The sequence below is a fragment of the Chelon labrosus genome (genome assembly GCF_963514085.1).
Source record: "Chelon labrosus genome assembly, chromosome: 14".
NCBI classification, from domain to species: Eukaryota; Metazoa; Chordata; class Actinopteri; order Mugiliformes; family Mugilidae; genus Chelon; species Chelon labrosus.
In genome coordinates this window covers 11,188,319-11,209,532 of record NC_140347.1, presented here as the reverse complement: position 1 = coordinate 11,209,532, position 21,214 = coordinate 11,188,319, and the positions used below count along the sequence as shown (strand labels likewise).

The 21,214-nt window shown below is 43.0% G+C and overlaps 2 protein-coding genes across 2 annotated transcripts; one reads left to right on the top strand and one right to left on the bottom strand.

Annotated features, from left to right (window-relative positions):
* Positions 1-477: 477 nt before the first annotated feature.
* On the bottom strand, positions 478-6,022 carry ccn6 (cellular communication network factor 6; the record flags this gene model as incomplete). The annotated part of the gene is made up of 5 exons (XM_084560658.1): positions 478-981; positions 1,071-1,264; positions 1,935-2,171; positions 2,715-2,997; positions 5,975-6,022. The coding sequence occupies 5 exons, from the start codon at positions 6,020-6,022 to the stop codon at positions 700-702; spliced, it is 1,044 nt and encodes a 347-aa protein (XP_084416784.1). The 3' UTR covers positions 478-699.
* A 2,918-nt stretch (positions 6,023-8,940) lies between these two features.
* Positions 8,941-20,822, top strand: LOC311499705 (organic cation transporter protein). The gene is made up of 10 exons (XM_084560806.1): positions 8,941-9,674; positions 10,511-10,614; positions 10,780-10,934; positions 12,654-12,822; positions 13,259-13,382; positions 14,161-14,267; positions 15,136-15,347; positions 15,516-15,624; positions 18,529-18,741; positions 18,963-20,822. Exons 1-10 carry the CDS (start codon positions 9,321-9,323, stop codon positions 18,997-18,999), a joined length of 1,584 nt encoding a protein of 527 aa, XP_084416932.1. The 5' UTR covers positions 8,941-9,320; the 3' UTR covers positions 19,000-20,822.
* Positions 20,823-21,214: the final 392 nt, after the last annotated feature.

The window sequence follows — 21,214 nt, the reverse complement described above, 5'->3', positions numbered from 1 at the left end:
GTTATTGCACATACCTGTCCTAAAGACGAGGTTTATATTTCTCCATTTTTTTTTTTTAACCATCCCTACAATTCTTCCCTATCTAATTTCATTTTGAAACAACGGGTTTTGTCTTCTCTGAGATTTCTTGAGGCACATTGTCTCTGCTGAGGAGAACTTAAAGGGGAACTACTGTTTTTTTACAACCTGGACCTTATTTCTGGCATAAAATACGATCGTTTACTCACCATATAACTTTTGTAGTCATTCGGGAGATGTTTAGATCTGCGTATAATTTGCTACTGGTAGTTTTTTGCAACATGGCTGAATATTTTTCAGATTCTGAGGTTGTGGACAAAGACATCATGATGATGATGATAACGGGTAACTCTGGACTCAACGGGGAATAGCACTAGCGTATCATAACAAAATATTGGTGAAATTAACGAGTTTCACAGCCGATAATGCGTTATTTAGAGGCTGCGTTTCGGTGCCCCATTCACTCCCACTATATGGATATACACAGATCTAAATATCTCCCGAATGACTCCAAATCACACAAAAGTTATATGAGTGAGTAAACGATAATATTTTATGCCAGAAATAAGGTCCAGGTTGTAAAAAAAAAAAAAACAGTAGTTCACCTTTAATAACCAAATATGTTTCAGTCCAGTTTTCCACAGCAGTTACATGTGTCTGTGGACATCTTGAGCGGCTCCACTAGAGCAACCGCAGGTCAGAAAACATGTCGCTTGGATCGTTGCACTTCCTCTGGCACACACAGGATATTATCCACTGCATCTTCCACTGTGTGTTGGTGCCCCCTTTGCAGGTGAAGTTGACCTTGATCATGCGTGACTTGTTGGGGACACAGCAGCGCTTATCCGTACAGACGCCGCAGTAGGTGGGCTTGAACTTCTTGGTGCTGGTGCAGCCGGAGAGCGCCAGTTTCTCCGCTTTCTTAGCCAGGAACTTTGGTCTGCACGTCTTTCCTTTTGGCACCTGGAAGGCAAGAAGTGATTCGCACGTTTTTACATTTAAATAGACTACACTTTTTAGCACAGTCAAACAGACTTGAATCTAGTCGTCACCTTAACGCTCCTGATTATGCTTTTCTCACACGGTCGCAGCAGGCACAGACGGCGGTCCTTCCTCATCTCGCATTTGCCGTTGTCGTTGTTGACGCGCGTGGAGATGCCCAGGCCGCAGGTCTTGGAACAGGGACTCCACGGGGTGGTCTGGATCAAACAGTTCTTCTTCCAGGCTAAAGGAGGATCCCTGTAAGCTTTCAGTGTTACAGTTAAAGGGCACTGTGTCAACAACACCCTACACACAAAGTATCAGCCTATGTGTTGCCAGGCAGACATTAAAATCAGGCTAACAAACTCCAGATGCCTGGTTTGACCCACCATAAAGGCAATTACCTACTAAATGTTTCCTCTGAGCTGCACAGGAACCATTTCCTTTACAGTGAAAAAAGACGTTATAGCTGCAGCTTTGTTGTTCGCTTGGTGCATATACTAAATGCCCCTCAGCTCAGCTGGAATGATGGTTTCAATTACCATGTGTGCATGTCAGCTCTTAAATTTTAATCAAAACATTGTGCTCTGGTTTTCCACAGTGATGAAAGAGAGTTCCCATGAATCAGACATATTATACTGTAGATATGGCCCTTCAGAGCTACATTCCCAGCTAAGCCAACGAGCTGTAGTCTACATCAAAGTGCCGTTTGTTTTTTTTTGCGTTTAACAAAAAGCGATTTCTCCCTCCTCTTCCTCTTAATAACGGGAACCATCCATCAGTCTTCTTTCCTCTGTGAGGCAACCTAACCACAGGCAGTCACACTTCATACTGCCAAAATAACGAAGTGCCCCCTCCCCTTCCATTCAGCTAATTAGCATTCCTGGCCAGACGGGCTGGCCCCTCTTTCAGACGTTTACTCTCTAAACACACACCTGACATGTAGGTCGTGTCCTGTTGTTGCTTGTTTGAGCGCTGGCCGCCGCGGAGGCCGGCTGGCGTGTTGCCCATCAGCGGGGCAGGGCCCAAAAGGCCAGCGGGCTTCTGGATGAAAGCAGGGGTGCAGCCGATCGCTCCGGCAATGCATGTGCACTTATAGAGGGGGCTGGGCTGGAAGGCGTCTCCGTTCTCATAGTGGGCCCCATTGAGGTCGCAGCCCACCGCCATCATGTCTGAAAGAATGAGGGGAAACATGTCAGGACTCTCGATGAGCTCTCTGTAGATCTTAGAAGCAGATCTACAGACTGCAGACTGTTAGCTCAGTTGATTCACAGCCTAGCACCCAAGCTTGGCACTTACACCCAATAACCCAGAAACTGTGATTCAGGTCGCTGGCACAACATAAAAGTGCAACTGAAATGTAAATCGTTTGATGGCTAGAGTGGAGAATTTGATTGATTACCGTTAACAGTGTATCAGTTACGTGCATCTGAAACTTTCCACTTAATAAAATGTCTAAAAAAAACACTCTGCAGGCTTCTCCATGCACACACATTGTCACTCAGCTGAGAGCAGTTTGTGAAAACGCAAACTTCAGATTGATTTGTAAAGCGAAGACCATGCAACAATATATTCCTACAACGTCGCAATTGTCTAAAAGCGTTGCTTCTTTGAGCTCGTCATCCCTGTTTGTAACATTTGTGAGCAAGAGGTATGATTTTAAAAGGAAAAGAATATTTTGAGTCCTCCCCAAACAAAAGGCCAGGCGCACTCACATGCGCACACTCCAACCTCGTATCTCGGCTGGTCGGCCGAGAAGTCGCAGTACATGCCCTTGTGGGGGTCGCACACGTCCCTCTCGTTGCACGGCTGTCCGATCTGCCGGGCGCAGCTCTTGCAGCATCCGCACCCGTCCAGGACGGAGCTCACGCCCGGAGCGCAGTGGGGCCTCGCCGGGCACTTGCAGGGCCACTGGCAGAACTGCCGCCTGTCCGCCGCCGCGGCCCGCGCACTCTGAGGAGCCAGCAGCTGCCCATTGTTCTGAGCCCTGCTGAAGCACTGGGTGAAGATAAAGAGAGACTCTGTTTGTGTGTGGACTGTCCAACTAAATTCACCAAATGCAAAATAACTTTTTGCTTCTGTAGAGTTGGCTCAGCAAACCCCCACACCTCACTTCCTCCTTTTTGACTAGAATCTATTTAATATTTGGAAAATGTTTGGGAAACAGGGTGACTGCACAAACCAATCAGACATAACATTATGACCACCTTCCTAATATTGTGTAGGTCTCCCTTGTGCCTCCAAAACAGTTGGGACTTATCAGAGAATGGACATGGGGCCTTCTGAGGGTGTCCTGTGGTGTCTGGCAACAGAATGTTGTTAGTGGGGGGCCTTTGGGTCCTATGGGTTGAGGGGAGGGGCCTCTGTGGATAATTCAACAGATACTTGATCAGTGTGGGATCTAAGGAATGTTGTTTTTTTGAGTTGTTCCTAAAGTGTTTTTGTGTTTGTGTGTCTGTGTCAGGCTGCGTCCTGCTGCCATCAAGGAGCGTCATTGCTATGGGGTGGGGGTGCCTGGTCTGGTCTAGGGGGATGGTACATGTCTGCCTCCACCTCCACCTCCACATGAATGCCAGGTCCAACAGTTTCCCAGCAGAACTTTGTATTGTCACAAGATGGTCAATGTTATTCACCTCTCCTGTCAGTGGTTTAAATGGTATGGCTGATCTGTGTATACTAAACGTATCCTCAGAGACCCCACCCGCCCCAGACATGCACTTTTCTCATCCCTTCCTTCAGGCAAACACGAACAGACTTAAAACCTGCCCCCCAACCCCCAACCCTAACCCTAACCCTAGGATATGCTGCTTTATGTAATGCTATAAAGTAACTATGTGTTCATGTTAGAGACTGTGTAGTAACACACACATCATGTGAAGGCAGGGGGCTGCTGAAAATCAGCATTTAAGGTTGCATGTTGACTTGAAACCACAAAATGAACAGACAGCTTCTGTTCCACCTACAAGTTTAGCCACTCTGGAAAATGTTGGAGCAGAACGGCGCTGCGTACGAGGCAGTTGGTTTGCAGTGCAGCCTGCTTAATGTTAGACTTAAGAGCAAAATGCCCTCACATGCTTAGGTTGGCCTCACCTCAAGTGCCGTTCGCAAGCCAAGGTCAATATTTTGTTTTTTGTTTTTGGCCCGGCTTAAAAGAGTGTATGTGTGAGGACGATGAAAGTGAGGAGCGACTGCTGCTTCCAAAAGATCCTGCGTGATTGTATGATTTGCCCCAATCAATGTAGGAATATCAGTTGTATAAAATAGATTAGTACACATGTCGCATGCCAAAAAAAGCTTCAGTTTGAGTTCAGTTGCTCTCCAAGTGGCAATGACTGTCTGGATTTTTCCGCTAATCAGCAAAACCTTGAATCTTCCCCTACTAACAAAACCCTCACATGTGTTATTCCTCCGTGCCTTATCACTCCAATGTCCAAGGACAAGTGAGACTGAGCAGTCGTAGTAGTGCTTTGAGCTGTGTAATATTAGCATGCTAACATGCTAATACGTATAAGAATAAGAAGGTTTATTCAACAAAGGTTCAAAAAAGGCAACTGGACTTGTAGAGTTTTTTGAGAAGACGTTTCACCACTCATCCGAGTAGCTTCTTCAGTTCTAGGGGACTGGTGGGACAGTCGTTTATGGAAATTAGCTGCACCAGTTTCTGGTTATTAGCATAACAAGCAAGTATTTTTCAGGAGGAGTTCCTATTTAAACCTCAGACTTCCCACCAGTTAATATGTTAATATTAGTGCAAATACGCCTATTGAGTGCAGGTGGACTGGAGAATAAATATAGGGGTTATTGCACAGGAGTCTGTGAAGTAGAGGTTGAAGGTGTGCGGGATTTGACGGCTGTCTTTTAATCTATTGGTTCTGGATTTGATGATGATTTGTTTTTTAGAACTAACATCCAAAAAAGTTTCAAAAAAGGCAACTGGACTTGTAGAGTTTTTTTGAGAAGACGTTTCACCACCTACTTGGATGAGTGGTGAAACGTCTTCTCAAAAAAAACTCTACAAGTCCAGTTGCTGAAGAAGCTACTCGGATATACCATGACCTGGATGACTGAGAACCTTCATAGACATATTAGAACTAACCACTATGGGCAAGGGTTCTTCTAGGAATGCAGTTAGCTTTGCAGGTGTAAGTATTTAACAAATTCAGTGATGATGCTGAATAAAAGGTGTCAACCTCGTGGCCGCACTAAAGGAAATAGTCTAAGCCCTCAATGGCAATCGTTGCTTATAGTTGAGATAGTCAAGTCTGGATCAAACGTTGCAATCCGCAGAGCGTGGTGTTGCCAAGGCTGAAAACGCATACATGTGAACCCCAATGAGAGTTAATCCCTGAATGAAAATGGTTCCCAGTTCCAAGAAAGGTTTTGGCAAATTTGTTCCTTTGAATCTCAAAGTTCATTTCACTCTAGAGTATTAACGTCAACCTTCAACCCCACGTCTACGATGGGCAAGACTCTTCATAGCTCGGAGCAACAACGACAGGCTCATTGTCTTTTCTGTATCAGAGCCACTCTGTTGTAATTCAAACGTGCTTTGCTTTGCCTGCTTTGTTTGCTATAATGAAACCCATACAGGGTATCGCTTGAGCGTAAATTCCCTTAGGGTCACAGAGGGTTATGCCAAAAATCTAGAGCCTGTCTGCCAGGTTTACTGAATGAGCTCATTTCTTGGTGTGAAAGTGGAGCTTAACACACAGAGACTTTGGAGCAGGCTCTTTTGGAAGTAAAGACTACTCCAAATATATTTGTACGATATGATGCAAATGTGCATCTTATAAGACCACATTGATGAGATGAGTCATTTTCCGTTTTCTACTACTGAGAGCTCCCAAGCATCTTAACGGTGCATTTTCTTGCGCTTCATATGAGGCAGGTGCAGAATGGCATCAGGTGTTTTGCCGGACACCTTGTCAGTGTGTGTGTAGTGTAAGAGCAGAAAAAAAGATCATGCTTTTCTTACCTGTTGAGCAAGGATGAGCAGGAGAGAGCGGCAAAGAAGCGGTAGCATCTCTCAAGTGTTAAGATTTGTTTGAGCCCCAGGAGCGAGCGCACACGGGGAGATGACGAGGGCGCAGGAAGGGTGGGATTGAGGGAAGGGGGCTGAGAGAGGAATGGGGTGGGGTGGGGGAGAGATTGGGAGAAGTGACCCGCCGGAGAAGGGGACAAAGCACCCCTCTGTCTCCTCTCCAAACACACCTTTCCGCCCCCTCACTGATCCAGAGGGGAAATATTTGTCTTCATAACTGCCGGGCTGCTCCAAGGCCACTTGTTTATTCTTAGCCTGCGGACCTCGATCATATTTATCTGAGCCAGGACTGCACAGTTAAATCCGTAACCCACGTGTGACCGACCGATACACAGCTCCCAGCAGTCTTTTTAAAAAATTTTATTTTTTAAGAAACTTCTTAAATCGAACAAAACCTCAATTCATAACCTCAATTCTCCTCAAATACATGTTGCTGGTAAACCGTGGTGCTGAGGCTGTCCATCTAATGTAGGCCGATACGAATGTGTGGTCACATTCCGTTCTTATTTACACTGAGTAAAGAGGTCCCATTTAGAGCTAACTTTCCACCTCCATCTTTGTGAAACCAACATCCCCTTGAGAATTCACGCAAATAGACCTGAACAAAGACTTCTTATTAATACAGTAATGCTAGTAGTCGTACCTGCTGTTCTACCATAGTATTATTAATAGGGGTGGGACTCGATTAAAAAGATTAATCTAATTAAAGAGGCTTTGTAATTAATCTCGATTAATCGCATTTTAATCGCATAACAATATTTGCCCCAAAAAAGCAATTTTTTTTTATTTAAATGGATTTTAGTGGACATCTGAGTCAAATAACAGACACAGACATGAACATTGTAAACTCTGAAGCTCTTTTAACGTCTGGAAAAAATGCATTTAATTGCATTTCAATTCAAAACAGTAGAGTTTGGGCTTCCAACTCGTCTTGTCCGTACTCGGACCGGGACTGCTAGCACTAACAGCTCCGGCGGTTTCTGTGCTCACTGCAACATGCTTTGCATTTAGATGGCACCGTAGTGTTGAAGTGCTTCAGTGGTATGCAAACTTTGTTTTTTTTCTGCACAATTTGCACAAGGCTTCCATCGGGTAGTTTTTTTTAAATAAAATTTGCCTTCCACCTAGCAGCGTGCTTTCATCCGATTCCTCCATTTTGGTAGCCGTTAGCCGAGCTCGGACGTGTGCATCAGTGTAATCGGTGTACCAGGAAATCGTGCGCTGACAAAAGTTCTGCATTGTTTGGAATGCAAACCGCGATTAAATGCATTAATTTTTTTTGTAATTAAATAATCGTAATCAACGCGTTAAAATCCCGCCCCCAATTATTAACAATCTGTGCATTGGCAATGCTGGATTTTTGAGTTCTGATGATACAGTTAAGTCCATTGGTCTGGACAGTGACCAAACGTTTTAGCTGTTTACCAAAATGAATAAGTGCAGATTCTCAGCTTCAATGTGTTTATATTCGCATCGGAATTGGAGCAAAGCTTTTGGACAAGTTAACATATTTGAAAAGCAAATTTTTAATACTTTGTGGAAAATTCCCTGCTGGCAGTGACCAGTGCCCGAAGTCTAGCACCCATGGCTATCATGCCTATCACTTCAAGTTTGTCTCCAGCAAGTGAAATGCCCATGAAACTGGTGACGTTCAACTCTGTGTTCTTTCACATCATCAAAAAACAATACTCATGAATCACACTGCCTCCACTGTTGGATGCATGGATGACCAGGACATTTGGTTCAGGTTCTCATGGTCCCCAGATAATGAATCTTATGACGGTGATGATATCTTGACAGCTTTTAGATGGATGGCCAGGAAATGTGTTAAAAGACATGAATGTGCCCATCAGCACTTTAGAGGTGTAGCATTACCTGGATTCAAGAAGCGTACAAGACACCTAGCCTTGCGAAACACGGCATGGGTGCATTTCAACAGATACGGAGAGGTAAACAAAAATACCTCTGCACACTATTGGATAGTCCTGCAACCAATCAGAGCTATCTGGTTGTAAACAAATGCAACTCCACGTCACACAGATGACATGGATGACTATGCCGCTTTTGTACATAGGCAAAAATGTAAAAAATTTTAATACCTTCCCAATGGAGCGGTTTTAGACAAACTTTATGCCCCCAAGAAAATGATGGGTGGGGAGTTTGAAACTTTTATGGTGCTTCGGGAGATCTATAGCACCATAAAAAGACCACATACGATGTGGAAAATAGACGTCAACGGTGAAGATAGAGGTCAAGGGGGGTGAGAAAGGGAAGGATAAGGAAGGACAGTTCATTGGTGGACTATGAGAAGGAATGTTCAGCCCTACGTGATCAGCTACACGGGTGATCAATTAGCTTTTCATTCATAAATGAGAACTATCTACACTATGCCACCGCTTTTCATTCATGTTTACTGAGACAACTAAGTGCTTGATTACCTGGTGAAAGTATCACTGGCCCCGAAAGTACAAGGCAAACATCACAAGCTAAGTGATGTCTGTTAATGATATGAGTAACTGTAGTCTGGTCACTGCAGCCTTATCTCTGCTATTTATTTGCGTCTTTTGTGTCACCAGCTTAGATAGGCACTCCCACCCACATAGCATCAAATAGCGGAAGGATTACTTCCACCATTACTCAATACCAGCTGGAATGTGGAAGCCTTTCAGTTCTGCCCGAAACTAACCAGTTTGACGTATAATACAAGGAAAAATACAAAAGCTAAAGGAAGCCTGTGCATTTTTGCATTCACAACAAAAGCATGTGAATGTGTTTTCGCTCTCCCTCGGCTCCTGCAGTCCATAAAATTCCAGTCTCGTTTTGCATCGACCGAGAGAGTGCCACAAACCCTTGGTATGAACTCAAAACGGGTTACCTAATTTAATCTTATGAAACTTTTTGGGCAGGGGTGGAGAGACAAAGGCAGAGCAGGTCAGTCATCACTACTCAGCGGCTCCTCCCACAGCAAGCGACACCTCCCTCTTGCTTTAGTTTACTCCCATCGCTGTGCAGTTAGATCACCCTCAGAGAGCGACAGTTCACTGCAGACAGACACAGGTTGCTCTCAAAGCGAAACACAATACAGGTGTGACTGCATCTGAATGAGGACGCCTTCTTCTGCCTGTTAATCATCTGCGTTGGGGCAGACAATTCTAGCACACTGACTGACTGACAAAGCGTTGCCTGCCTTTAACTGCTTCTGCATCCATGGCAGCTCCATTTTAAAAGCACTTTTGGACCTTCTGAGTTAAACCTGACCAGTTAAAGTGTGCGTCTGCAAATGGCCAGCGAAATGAGCTTTGATGAAATCCTAAATGCTATTGGAGGCTTTGGGAAGTTCCAGAAGATCTTGTATGTATGGATCTGTCTACCTCAGATCTTTCTGGCGTTTCATATGCTGGTCTCAGTCTTCACCGGGGCTGTTCCTCCTCATGTATGCCGCTCCACTTGGCCCTCAGCGGGTTTGAACTTTAGCCTTGTGACTGCATCCGATGGCCAGCCTAAGCCTGTGTCCTGTGCAGTCCCCTTAAACCACAGTGGGGCTCAGGCTCATGACGATGGACACCCAACTGTGAACTGCCAAGGGGGCTGGGAATACAGCACAAAGACATTCCAAAGCACCACAGTAACTGAGGTGAGTAAAGACTGATGTTTGGATTTTAATTTACTAAATATGTACTTTGTCCCGTTAATGTGTTCAACACGAGGACTCAGTGCAGCTACAGAATATTGGGGGTATGCCAGTAGTTTGATTACAGTGTACTACAGTGATATCTGAGATGGGGCTGAGAGGGGTGAGGGTCGGGAGATGGACTCCTGCCGTGCAGGCATCTTTTAGGCCCCACCATATACACTGCCAAGCGTTGTACCACGTGACATGTGAGGGGTGGGCACTAAGAGCAGTTACATGAGCAAAATGTTGTGATTGAATAAGACAGTGTCCCATGTGGCAGTGTTATGATTACGAAACTAGGAAGTTAACGAGCACTTAATGAAAAGATTATGAAATTATGAAGGAACTTAATAGTACTCATTGTAGGTAGATCAACCTGAGGAACAAACGCTCTAAATCTGATTTTGTCAAAGGGAACTAAGGCCCTAACGTAGCACCAGAAGAAGTTATGAAATATTAGGCGTCATCTGCCGGGGATCATACATACACGTGCTAATTTTGTGGAAGTGGGGGAAAAAACATTGGCCAACACAGTAACTGGAGCGGTTGCTGCTCTCTTCTCTTTTTCATTTTCTCTCTCTAACTGGTTGGCCTCAAGCAGATGGGTCCCCTCCAAATGAGCCGGGTTCTGCTCAACGTTTCTTCCTGTTAAGAGTTTTTCCTTGCCACCTCCGTCTTTGTGCTTGCTCTGAGAACTTCAGAGCGGGTTCTGTAAATTGTTATTGAAGCTGCTGCAAATAAAGTTGAATTGAATCACTGAATGTTTTCACCTAACTTCCTGTCACTTGTCCTTCCAGTGGGACCTGGTTTGTGAAAATGCCAGCCTGAACAATATGGGCTCTTCCATCTACATGTTTGGCCTCCTTGTTGGAGCTGTTGTGTTTGGAAGCTTAGCTGACAAGTAAGTTGAACATCCCCCATGCATTTTCAGAGCACTCTTAAAAGGATTATGCCTTTGTCTTGTTGCTTGCTTTTGTCCCGTGGATTACTTTCTAGAACTGTGCGTCGGTCGGATCCTTTGTGTGGCTTGCTCTGTATCACCAGGAACTCTGTTGTCTCATTCCAGATACGGTCGCAAGATCATCATCCTCATCAGCCTGGCTATCCAGGCTGTTTTTGGCGTTGCGGCCGCCTTCGCCCCTAATTTCTACGTCTACACGGCGCTCCGCTTTATGGTTGGGACCTCCATCTCGGGGGTTATCATGAATGTCTTTGTCGTAGGTCAGTGCCCTGCAAAAACACAGCTCTGTGATGAAACTGTGATTTTGTGTTACTTTTGTAATTTAAAATCAGTGAATAGTGTCCTGTACTTTGAAAGAACCTGTCAAATTTGCTATGGTTTTAAGATACTTAAGCGATGCTTACAGTGGACTTGTAGAGTTTCCTGAAGACGTTTTGTCACTCAGCCAAGTAGCTTCTTCAGTTCTAGAGTTGGAGTGTAAATAAGCGTATCTGTGGGTGTAACCCATCCGAAACTTGCTTGATTAGTGTCTGTTAAAGACTAGATACCTACCTGTCGTTCGACGGGACTGGTTGTCTCTGTCCTCTTTCTCCAATGAATGGTGCATTAGCAACCTATTGTCAGCCACAGGCTCCAGTCTCAAGGTGTGACTCAGGGTGGAAACTTCTTGGTAACAGATGTTAAGACTGTGATGTAGATTGATGGCAGATTATATCTCAGGCCGTCTCCCCTGTTCAGGCTAAAATGCAGATGTTGTTGTCTTCGAGGGAGTGCCCTTTGTCCTTCAGGTGTAGGTTGACCACTGAATCGACTCTCCTGTGTTGGGACATGTGTCTGTGGATGGGTTGTTTTGCTTCCTCAGTGTACAAGTCTGTACATTCCTCACTGCGCTCAACAGCGTGAACTACATTGATCTGTTTTTGCCTGGGTGTTTTCTCTTTGGGTTTCTGCTTCAGTTTGTTACCAGGAAATAAACTGGAATACTGTGTTTTCTGAAAATTTTCCTCTTCTCTGAGTGTTTTTTTTTCACTTCCCCATCCATGTATAGGGATGGCAGTGTTCTTCCTCTTATTGTTCTCCTCCTCTCAGTCCTTTCTGGAATATCTTTTTCAGCTTCTGACAAAGGCCCAATTGTTGATGTGTTTTTGACCTTCTTCAAGAAACTCTACAAGTCCAGTGCTTTTTTTTAGTGTGTATCAATATCTGCACTTGTACCGTAAGAGATTAAAGGGTAAAAGTCAATTTTAAATACTTTTCTTTTTTTCAAATAAAGCCAGACAACAGTCACGACAAACTCTGTTCTTTAAAGGGGAACTACTGTTTTTTTACAACCTGGACCTTATTTCTGGCATAAAATACAATCGTTTACTCACCCATATAACTTTTGTGTCATTTATAATCGTTCAGGAGATATTTAGATCCGCGTATATCCATATAGTGGCAGTGACTGGGGCATCGAAAACGCAGCCTCTAAATAACGCATTTGCTACTGCTGTGGTTCGTCCACAACCTGTCTGTAGGTTGTTATGATATGCTAGTGCTGTAGCACTAGCATATCAAAAGTTATATGGGTGAGTAAACGGTCGTATTTTATGCCAGAAATAAGGTCCAGGTTGTAAAAAACAGTAGTCCCCCTTTAAGTGACAATCCAACCAGGTTTTTACATAAAGGTCCTTTTTTTTCCAAGAGAAGTACTGAAATATTTGAACAGTGACCTTCACGGCTCTGAGAGAGTATCACATCTAAAAATCCCTGAGCTTGGAGGCTCTAATTGTTTTAACAGAAACTTGTGTCAGGATGTGGATTCCTAAAAATGTGACCCTCAACCAATGGGAGACAACATCATGGAGATGGGGCTGTTTTATGTGAAATCTGAAGTTTGCGACACGTGTCTATCGTCTGTCGACCTGAGACATTAAACATACATGTGTTTTTGTTTTTGTGTGTACGTGCCGCTGTGTTGTCATGCCGCCACACAGGCACAGAATGGACAGGATCTAAACAGCGGATGTTGGCTGGCATAATCACTGACTACTTCTTCGGCTTCGGCTACATTCTTCTGGCTGGTGTGGCGTACCTCATAAGAGACTGGCGTAAACTGCAGCTGGCTATATCCGCACCCGGCTTTCTCTTCATCTTCTACATCTGGTGAGACTGACCCAGCGTGCGCACTATAATCAGGAAAACAGACTTCGGGAAGGTTTCCGACAGCATTACAGAAAAAATGTGGCGTTGCGCTTGTGAAACTCTAGATTAAGGAGGTTCATCCCGTTAGATTGAACATTAAAGCTGTGACGAATGCTCAATATCATGCATGACTGGTGTTAAATTCCTCACATACTTTTAGTGTAGTGCTACAGGCAACAGTACCTACCTACTCTGAGGTCTACTCGCCTGTCTCTTGCTATGGATTTTACATATTATACTCAGTTTTAGTTATCAAACATAACTAACAACACAGATAACTGCAGCCTTCCATTTAGTATGCCAGTGGTAGCTGATATATAATCACACTGCAGCACCATTGGCCTAGTAGGCGTTCTTGTGAGATTTCCAACAGAGCAAATGTTCTTTACATTTGTAGGGCTTTGCCAAAGTCGGCCCGCTGGCTAATGGCCAACGGCAGGAAGGAAGAGGCTTGGGAACTGATCCAGAAGGCAGCGCAGATGAATGGGAAGCCCATCGATAAAGACCTGGAGATGTGTCAGGTAGAGTTTTATTTTTAGCACTTAGCAGTTTACAGATATATTAATTCATTTATTAAAATGTGGACGATATTAACAAACACCATACTGAGCCCTGCCCCGACTGGTTGCTTTTGCTCTGTCACCATTATTAGCTTTCGAAAACAACATTATTCGAACTTCTTGCACATTTTTGAACTATGGGTGGACAAAGGGGACCTTTCTTGAGCCCATTTGACTGTAAAGTTAGCCAGCTCTCCGAATATCTCCTTAAATTTGTTGAAATCTGTACCTGGTTGGTGTTTTTGTCCGTAAGTCTATTTTCCTGTGTTCTATATAGATCCAGTGTAGATATAGATAAGTATGGCACTTTTGTATTGGGCTCTCAGTCGTTCCAAATAGCTGACATACAATCAGTGCTGTATCTGAATACCTCCTGCCCATGTTATGAGTGTAGGCATAGCGTTGAATTCAGCTGTAGTGTTGTAGATCTTTAGCTAATAAGCTGAGGAGCTTACGACACAATATCTGAAAACGAAGCAAAACTAGGAAGATATAGTATAGTTGATGATGATGAACACGTTTCAAACACTGCTTTAGTAGCACTGAGAGTACTCACACCGTGACACAGCCTGATGACTGCCAGGAGCACCCATTTTTACTTTGCATACATTTCTTTTGATAACTGTCTCTCATTCAAATATTCAAACTACCTAAAACAGCTCTGTGTTTCATTCCCCTGATAACCGTGACTGGTGACTGTTGGCGTCATAAACTCACTGGTTTACTCTCGTTTCGCCAGGTCTGTAAAACTGACGCGAAGGCTGCGGTGCAGAAAAAGCACTCGTTCCTTGACCTCGTCCGAACCCCAAAAATGAGGAAGCGATCTCTTATTATCTTTTATCTCTGGTGAGTGTTGAGCAGCTGAACGCTCCTTTTCCATCCCTTTCACGTTATAAAATATATGGGTTGAACTTCCTAGTGACTACGCCTGAAAAGGCTTCCTCATTTCCGCATTTGGTTCATGCTAAACTAGTTCTTTGCACAACCAGAAAGTAAGCTTTTCAAACATGTGACTAAAATAAAGAGTTATGGCACAGGCCATCTTGGACGTTCCGTGTAGATCCCTCAAAATCAGTATAGCCAATGTTGTTTTTATGTTTATTGTGTGAAACAAGGTTAAAACCATGGAATAGTATCTTCAGTGGAGGGTCAGTGCACCTTTACCACCTTTGAGTTGTCTCACCTAAAATGCCGTTCTGTACAAGAATGTCTTTGACTAAATGGTCTTGTATATTTATAAAGCTTTTCTACCTATTGCTTTACAATCAAAATTTGACCGCAATAATCAGAACCAAAGCAGAAGTGCCAAAAACTGCAGCTCGTTAAGTGGCCAGTTGAGGGTTGCTCCGAAAAATCAGTCCCCGTAGAAATGGACAAACCCTTGCTGACGTCACCCATAGGTTCCCTGCAGGGTGGTTTTGAAGCTCGGTGTGGTGGCTCCGGCTGTTGCCATCTTGGCAGTTCCTGGCTCTGCCTAAGCACCAGCTAATCCAAAAATGGGAAAATAGGTAAGTCACATAAATATTCACTCCTGTACAGTTGTCATCAATGGGGAAATTAGCTAAACATAGGCCAAATAGCTAGTTTTGTACCAGGCTGTAAACATTTGTATTATTATTTATTTCTGCTGTTAACACGGGGGTCTGTTGGAATTGACGTAACTTCACTACACAAAGCAGTGAGCTCCCTTTCTTTGCCTCCACGCGCGTCGCAGGTTCGTCAACGTCCTTGTCTACTACGGCCTTTCGCTCAATATTTCCGACTTCGGGATGAACATCTATCTGACCCAGATGATCTTTGGTCTGGTAGAGATGCCGGCACGCACCATCACCCTCTTCACCCTCAACCGCTCCCGCAAGTTCTCCCAACTGGCTTTCCTAATGGTGGGCGGCACTGCCTGCCTGCTGACCATCTTCATCCCCAGCGGTATGCACATACATACACACACACACACTCATCTACAGCTAAACTACATGCAATAGGCCTCCTCATAGATTGTACAAACAGTAGACTCTGTGCCCTATCTATTCTATGCTTCAATATTTGTCAGACATTGTTTATTCAAGTTTTTTTTTTTTTTCTACCTTTTAACAGACTTGTCTGTTATCAAAACAGTCCTTGCCATGATTGGGAAGTTTGGCATCACAGCCTCCCTCTCCATCATTTACGTCTATTCAGCTGAGGTGTTCCCTACCGTTATCAGGTGAGTGTTAATCTCCCATAAACCGACGTGTTCCTCCTCCCGAAACAAACAAAGAAAGCTCCCGAGCAAACATGTTCAGACTGATTGACCCCGGAGCAGGTTAGGTAAATTTCAACATTTTATAACACTCTTCTCTTTGAAAGACAGCCAACGGTTATTATGTTGTAATTGAGATGTGAGTCAGCTGTGTTCTGTTGGGTAACGGATAACGTTGTGACAAGTCGTTTCATGAATGACTCTCCATACCAGCTATTCATTGAGCGGCATTCGTAGCCCATATTAAAATTCCGATCATGATTCTGACATATTTCAGGGGTTTTGCAAAGTGCTTTACATGAATAAAAAACAGTAGATCCCACCCATTTCAAATCCCAAATCATTTTGGTCCCTGACGTTGATTTAATTAGTTAAACCTCTGACAAAAACATCTGTTAAGTTTTATTTAAATTTTCACTACTGCTATGGGTCGTCCACAACCTCTGAAAAATATTCAGCCATGTTGCAAAAAACTAGCAGTGGTTACAGGTAAACAAGCCGACCATTGCGGGTGCGTGTGGTGCTCAGAGATGACATCATCCAGGTCAGAAGACATTATCCGGGGATCCGCGTACATCCATATAGTGGGAGTGACTGGGGCACCGAAACACAGCCTCTAAATAACAAGGTCAGAAGTCTGTAGGTCAATCAACAGACCCCGGATGATGATAACAGGTAACTTTGGACTCAACGGAGAATAGCACTAGCTTATCATAACAAAATACTGGTGAAATTAACAAGTTTCGCGGCAGATAATGTGTTTTTTAGAGGCTGCGTTTCGGTGCCCCATTCACTCCCACTATATGGATATACGCGGATCTAAATATCTCCCGAACGACTACAAATTACACAAAAGTTATATGGGTGAGTAAACAATCGTATTTTATGCCAGAAATAAGGTCCAGGTTGTAAAAAACAGTAGTTGCCCTTTAAGTCGTTTAAATACGTTGAACATGTCATTCATATTAAATTATACACAATTAGAAGTTATCCACTAAAACAAGTTTCAGCAGCGGGGTCAGACAAGTGGCAGGTAGAAGTGTGGAAAGTTTTTTATTTTTTTTCCAGAGCAGTAAACAGACTGAGCAGCAGTTTCGCTGTAGGCTATGTCAACACCTACACAAAGTGTCAGTGAGAGTGTTAACAAGAGTATATGTATATATATATGATCCAAGTAATAATACCAACAATCCTCTGTTGGACTAGACACGTTGATTCAATCCCGTAGTATCCCTCCACATGTGGCTTGTACCAGTGATTCCTGAACAGGGGCCAGTTATTTGATTTGTAGACGCACGGGGAATATTACAAAAACAGGATTACAAACTGATGTGTGAAGCTCATCATCGGCAAATGACAATAAAGGGTTACGCAGGACAAGTCTCCCTCCAATTGCAACACGTGTACAGCAGCTGCTGCTATGTTGGGAAGCGAGAGGAGAAGTCTCACTAGATCGCTAAAAGTAAAATACAGCTACTGTAAAGAAAGAAAGTGAGCCTCAATGCTGACAAGAGCAATATGTCTGTGTGAAATGAATGTCTACGGACACTGTCACTAAGCCCCGGCCTCCTTGGGAGTACTCAGATCCTTTACTTAGGTTGAAAATCTACTGCTATACGCTCCACTGCGAGTAAAAGTCCTGCATTAAAAAACCTGTAAATACTTGTAGATATTGTGCAATAAAATGGCCTCTGTTTTGTTATTACACATTATATTTCTGAATGAATACAAGTGCATGTTGCTTTTTATGTTTAAAGCTGAGATCATTTAAACTGCTGTATGCATTGTTGGGTAATTTGATCTACAGCGATGCATACTATTCTATACGCTCTTCATATGTTAGCCGCAATCCAGCGACAAACCCGGAAACCTCGCTTCAAAAAAATATCATACCATATGTTCCCGTTGCCTTTACCAGCTAATCCGAATGAGCTATTATAGTTATAAGAGTTAAAAGTAGGAGATTTTCTCAACCCACAAAGAACGCTCAGAATCAGTAAGTCAAGTTTTCCCTGGACTGGAAGCGTGTGGGGAATTACAGTCTGAAAAAGGAACCAGCAACGAAAGCTGTAGTACAAACGCAGCAGAATAAAAAGTGCAATATTTGCATCTGTGATGTAAGTGGAGTAGAAGTAGGAAGTGGCATGAAATGGAAATGCGCAAGAAAAGTACGTCAAATTTTGCTTGCGGTCAGCACTAGAGAATAATCCGTTAACACGCCCTTTGGATTTCATTATTGGGCGAGTTTCAACTAATGGAGAAATACCTCAACTCACAACTGGTGAGTCCTACAACCAATCTGAGGCATTCTGCGGTCAACAAATTCAACTGTAAGTTACGTCTGGTGCTCAGATGAAGTACATATGTTTTTGTTTTGGGCAAGCTCTGTCCGGCAATGGACCAATTTGATCGGCCCAGGTTCTTACAGGGTCCACTGATCAATCCCTAACCTTTCACTTGCAACCGCTAAAAAAATATCAAGACACATGCCAAGTGCAGGCCAGGTGGTTGAGGCACCCAAAAGGAAAAGAAGCTCAAAAGCTTCCTTTGCATAATGCCAGTGTTTTTTTTTTGTTTTGGTACATCACTTGTTCACCTCGTGTTTGAGCTTGGAAACTAAAAAATGCAAAATGTGACTTTCAGATTCTGTCATACAAAGGCAATTTAGGTCAAAGATTTCTCTGGTAGCCTTTGATAACCTAGAGAAAACATGGTAACACAAGGTGTAAATGAACGGGAATCCGTCCATTATCAAATTACATCATATGAAATGTAAATGCAAAGACTCGTGGATCAAATGAGGATACTTTATCAGATACAGATATCAATACAGGATTTAACTAGAGCTTTTATCTCCCTAATTTACAGACAAAATGGGATCGGTATAGGCTCCATGTGTGCTCGGACGGGGGGCGTCATGGCTCCCATGATGTACCTTCTGAGGCGCATCAGTCCTCAGGCTCCCATGGTCCTTTGTGGCCTCTGCCCCCTGCTGGGCTCCGCCCTCACCCTGATGCTGCCTGAAACGGCCAACAAGCCCCTGCCGGACACCATTGAAGACGTTGAGCAATCCAACTTCAGGTCTGACATAACTGTTTTCAGTGATATTCAGTATTTTCTTCCTGTTGCAGAACTGACATATGCAAACATTTCAAAAAGTATATTCTACAAACGTCTAGTTTAAACATGTGCGTAGCACAGCAAGACCTAACACGGTGGACATCAGGTTAAGTGAGATATTTCATGCTCCGTCTCTGTCGTTGTTGTGTGAAAATAACATTTCCTTCTATTTTCTTTGTTAGTGAGGAGGATGGTGGCGTGAAGCCAAACCATCTTTGACACTTTCCTCTGGAAACCAAATCTTGGCAGCAGCAGGATGGAGTGAAACACAAGCACCAGAGCAGCCACTTGTCAATAGTTTTTAGACACAGACAAAGGTCTGTGCCTCCAATGGAAGTCTTTCTTTTTATGGTCATACACTATATAAGTATTTTTTAACTTTCCATTTTTTTATGTTTGCTTTTTTACTAAATTTCTTTTCTTTTGTTCAACTGTGTTATTCTCAACTATATCATTTTGATTGTGGAATTAAGCAACCCAGTGTTATAACCTACTCCACACACCCATGGCACAGTTTTACATTCTAAAGGTCTATTATTATAACCTCATGGAGCCTGTATACTGAAGGTAGAACCTGATGCCTTGACACGTGGGCACGACATAAAATGCGAATTAGAAGATCCTCTGTTAGCTGTTAGAGCACACATTTTCTGCAGTAATTTACACTTGAGTCACACGTTTCAGGTCATTAATGTTTGTACACACGAATGTGACTCTGTAAAAGCGCAAACTGCCAGGATCTTTTTTCGATTCAAGGCTTGAGGCTTCGATTCTATGCTTGTAGCCTCAAGCTTATAATCGAAGGCTTTTTTTAAAAAAAAAAAGAAAAAAAACAACAACTTATCTCTTCATGAAACAGTGTAGCCTCAAGCCTAGAATCAAAGGATTTTTTTAACTTTTTTTTTTTTTTTTTAAAAAGCCTAGAATCTAGGCTTGAGGCTTCGATTGTAGGCTTGTAGCCTCAAGCCTACAATCGAAGGCTTGAGGCTATAAGGCTTGATGCTTGACGCTACAAGCCTTATAGCGTAGCGTTCAATTCTAGGCTTGTAGCTTCAAGCCTACAATCGAAGGCTTGACGCTATAAGGCTTGAGGCTTCGATTCTAGGCTTGTAGCCTCAAGCTTAGAATCGAAGGATTGACGCTATAAGGCTTGATGCTTGAGGCTACAAGCCTAGAATCGACGGCTTTTTTTTTTTTTTTTTAAACTTATCTCTTCATGAAACAATATATGTTTTTGGGTTGGGAGTGGAAGACTGCCATAGTATCAACTCATAAAGTTGCTTTGGAAAAGTGATATTTTTAATATGAACAGCTGGCATTAGAACAATGTAGAAATAATGGAACAACACAGTAGGTCTATAAAGAGATATTATTGCAGTTTGCTGTGCACGGAGCCCGTACCTCAACCACATCCACAATGTGGATGAACCCAAATTCTGACTGTGAACCAGGACTTATCACTGTACATTATCACTGTTGCATTTGCCTCATTGTAGTTGCACCTGCTTAAATTTCTCACGTAACTTTTAGGAACATACTTGCCGGTTCACAGCAACTGAATGTTGCAGACTACAGGCTGACACGGAGCACATTCAGTATCAAAATGTTTAGACAGTAGGTATAAAAACATATATATATATATTTTGTTGTTAGTCATCCAAGTATTCTGATATTGTGATATTCCGGTGACAGCCCAGTGCTAGTTCATGATCTGTGTTTGTCCAGAGGGGATGTTGAGGTGGGGTAAAAGCTAAAGTGTGATAAACTGCACTCATGTTTACAGTAATAGCCAACGGCAGAGGCTGTCTTTAAGGCAACACTGACACACTCTGGTTTCCAGCGAGTGTTACAAGTTCTCTGACAGCTCAACAAATACTTGAATGCCATATGTAAAACATTTATTTTATATGACTCTAATTTGCATTTGTATACTTTTACATTTACATTTTGTGATTTTTGCAGAACCAAAGTCTGTGACACAGGACGTTAATATGGTGTGTTTTTACTAAATTTATTTGTACAATAAAGGTTTATTAGGTGAACTTATGTGTCTGAGAAGTGGCTCACATTTGATGGGAAACTGTCTTTGGCTCGTATATTTGTTTCAAGATTGCAAAATCAAGAGACTGCTGCTGGAGGACACACTGCCGCAAGGGAAATATCTTGAAAATCATTAAATACATGTCAGGAATGTGATGATAAAGGAAATATTGTAATTAAAGTCACTTTAGAAAGCTGCCAAACACAGGTATGACTAACTTTAGCAGTTTTTGACTTGTGAATAGTGGGTGTAACTAATGATTCACTAATGGAACATGTGCCAAACACAGGTGTGACTAATTTTAGCAGTTTTTTAATTAGCGAAAAGTGGGCGTAACTAACGACTCACTGACAGAATATTCAGTTTGTAGGTCTGTCCTGGAGTGGAGTCGTC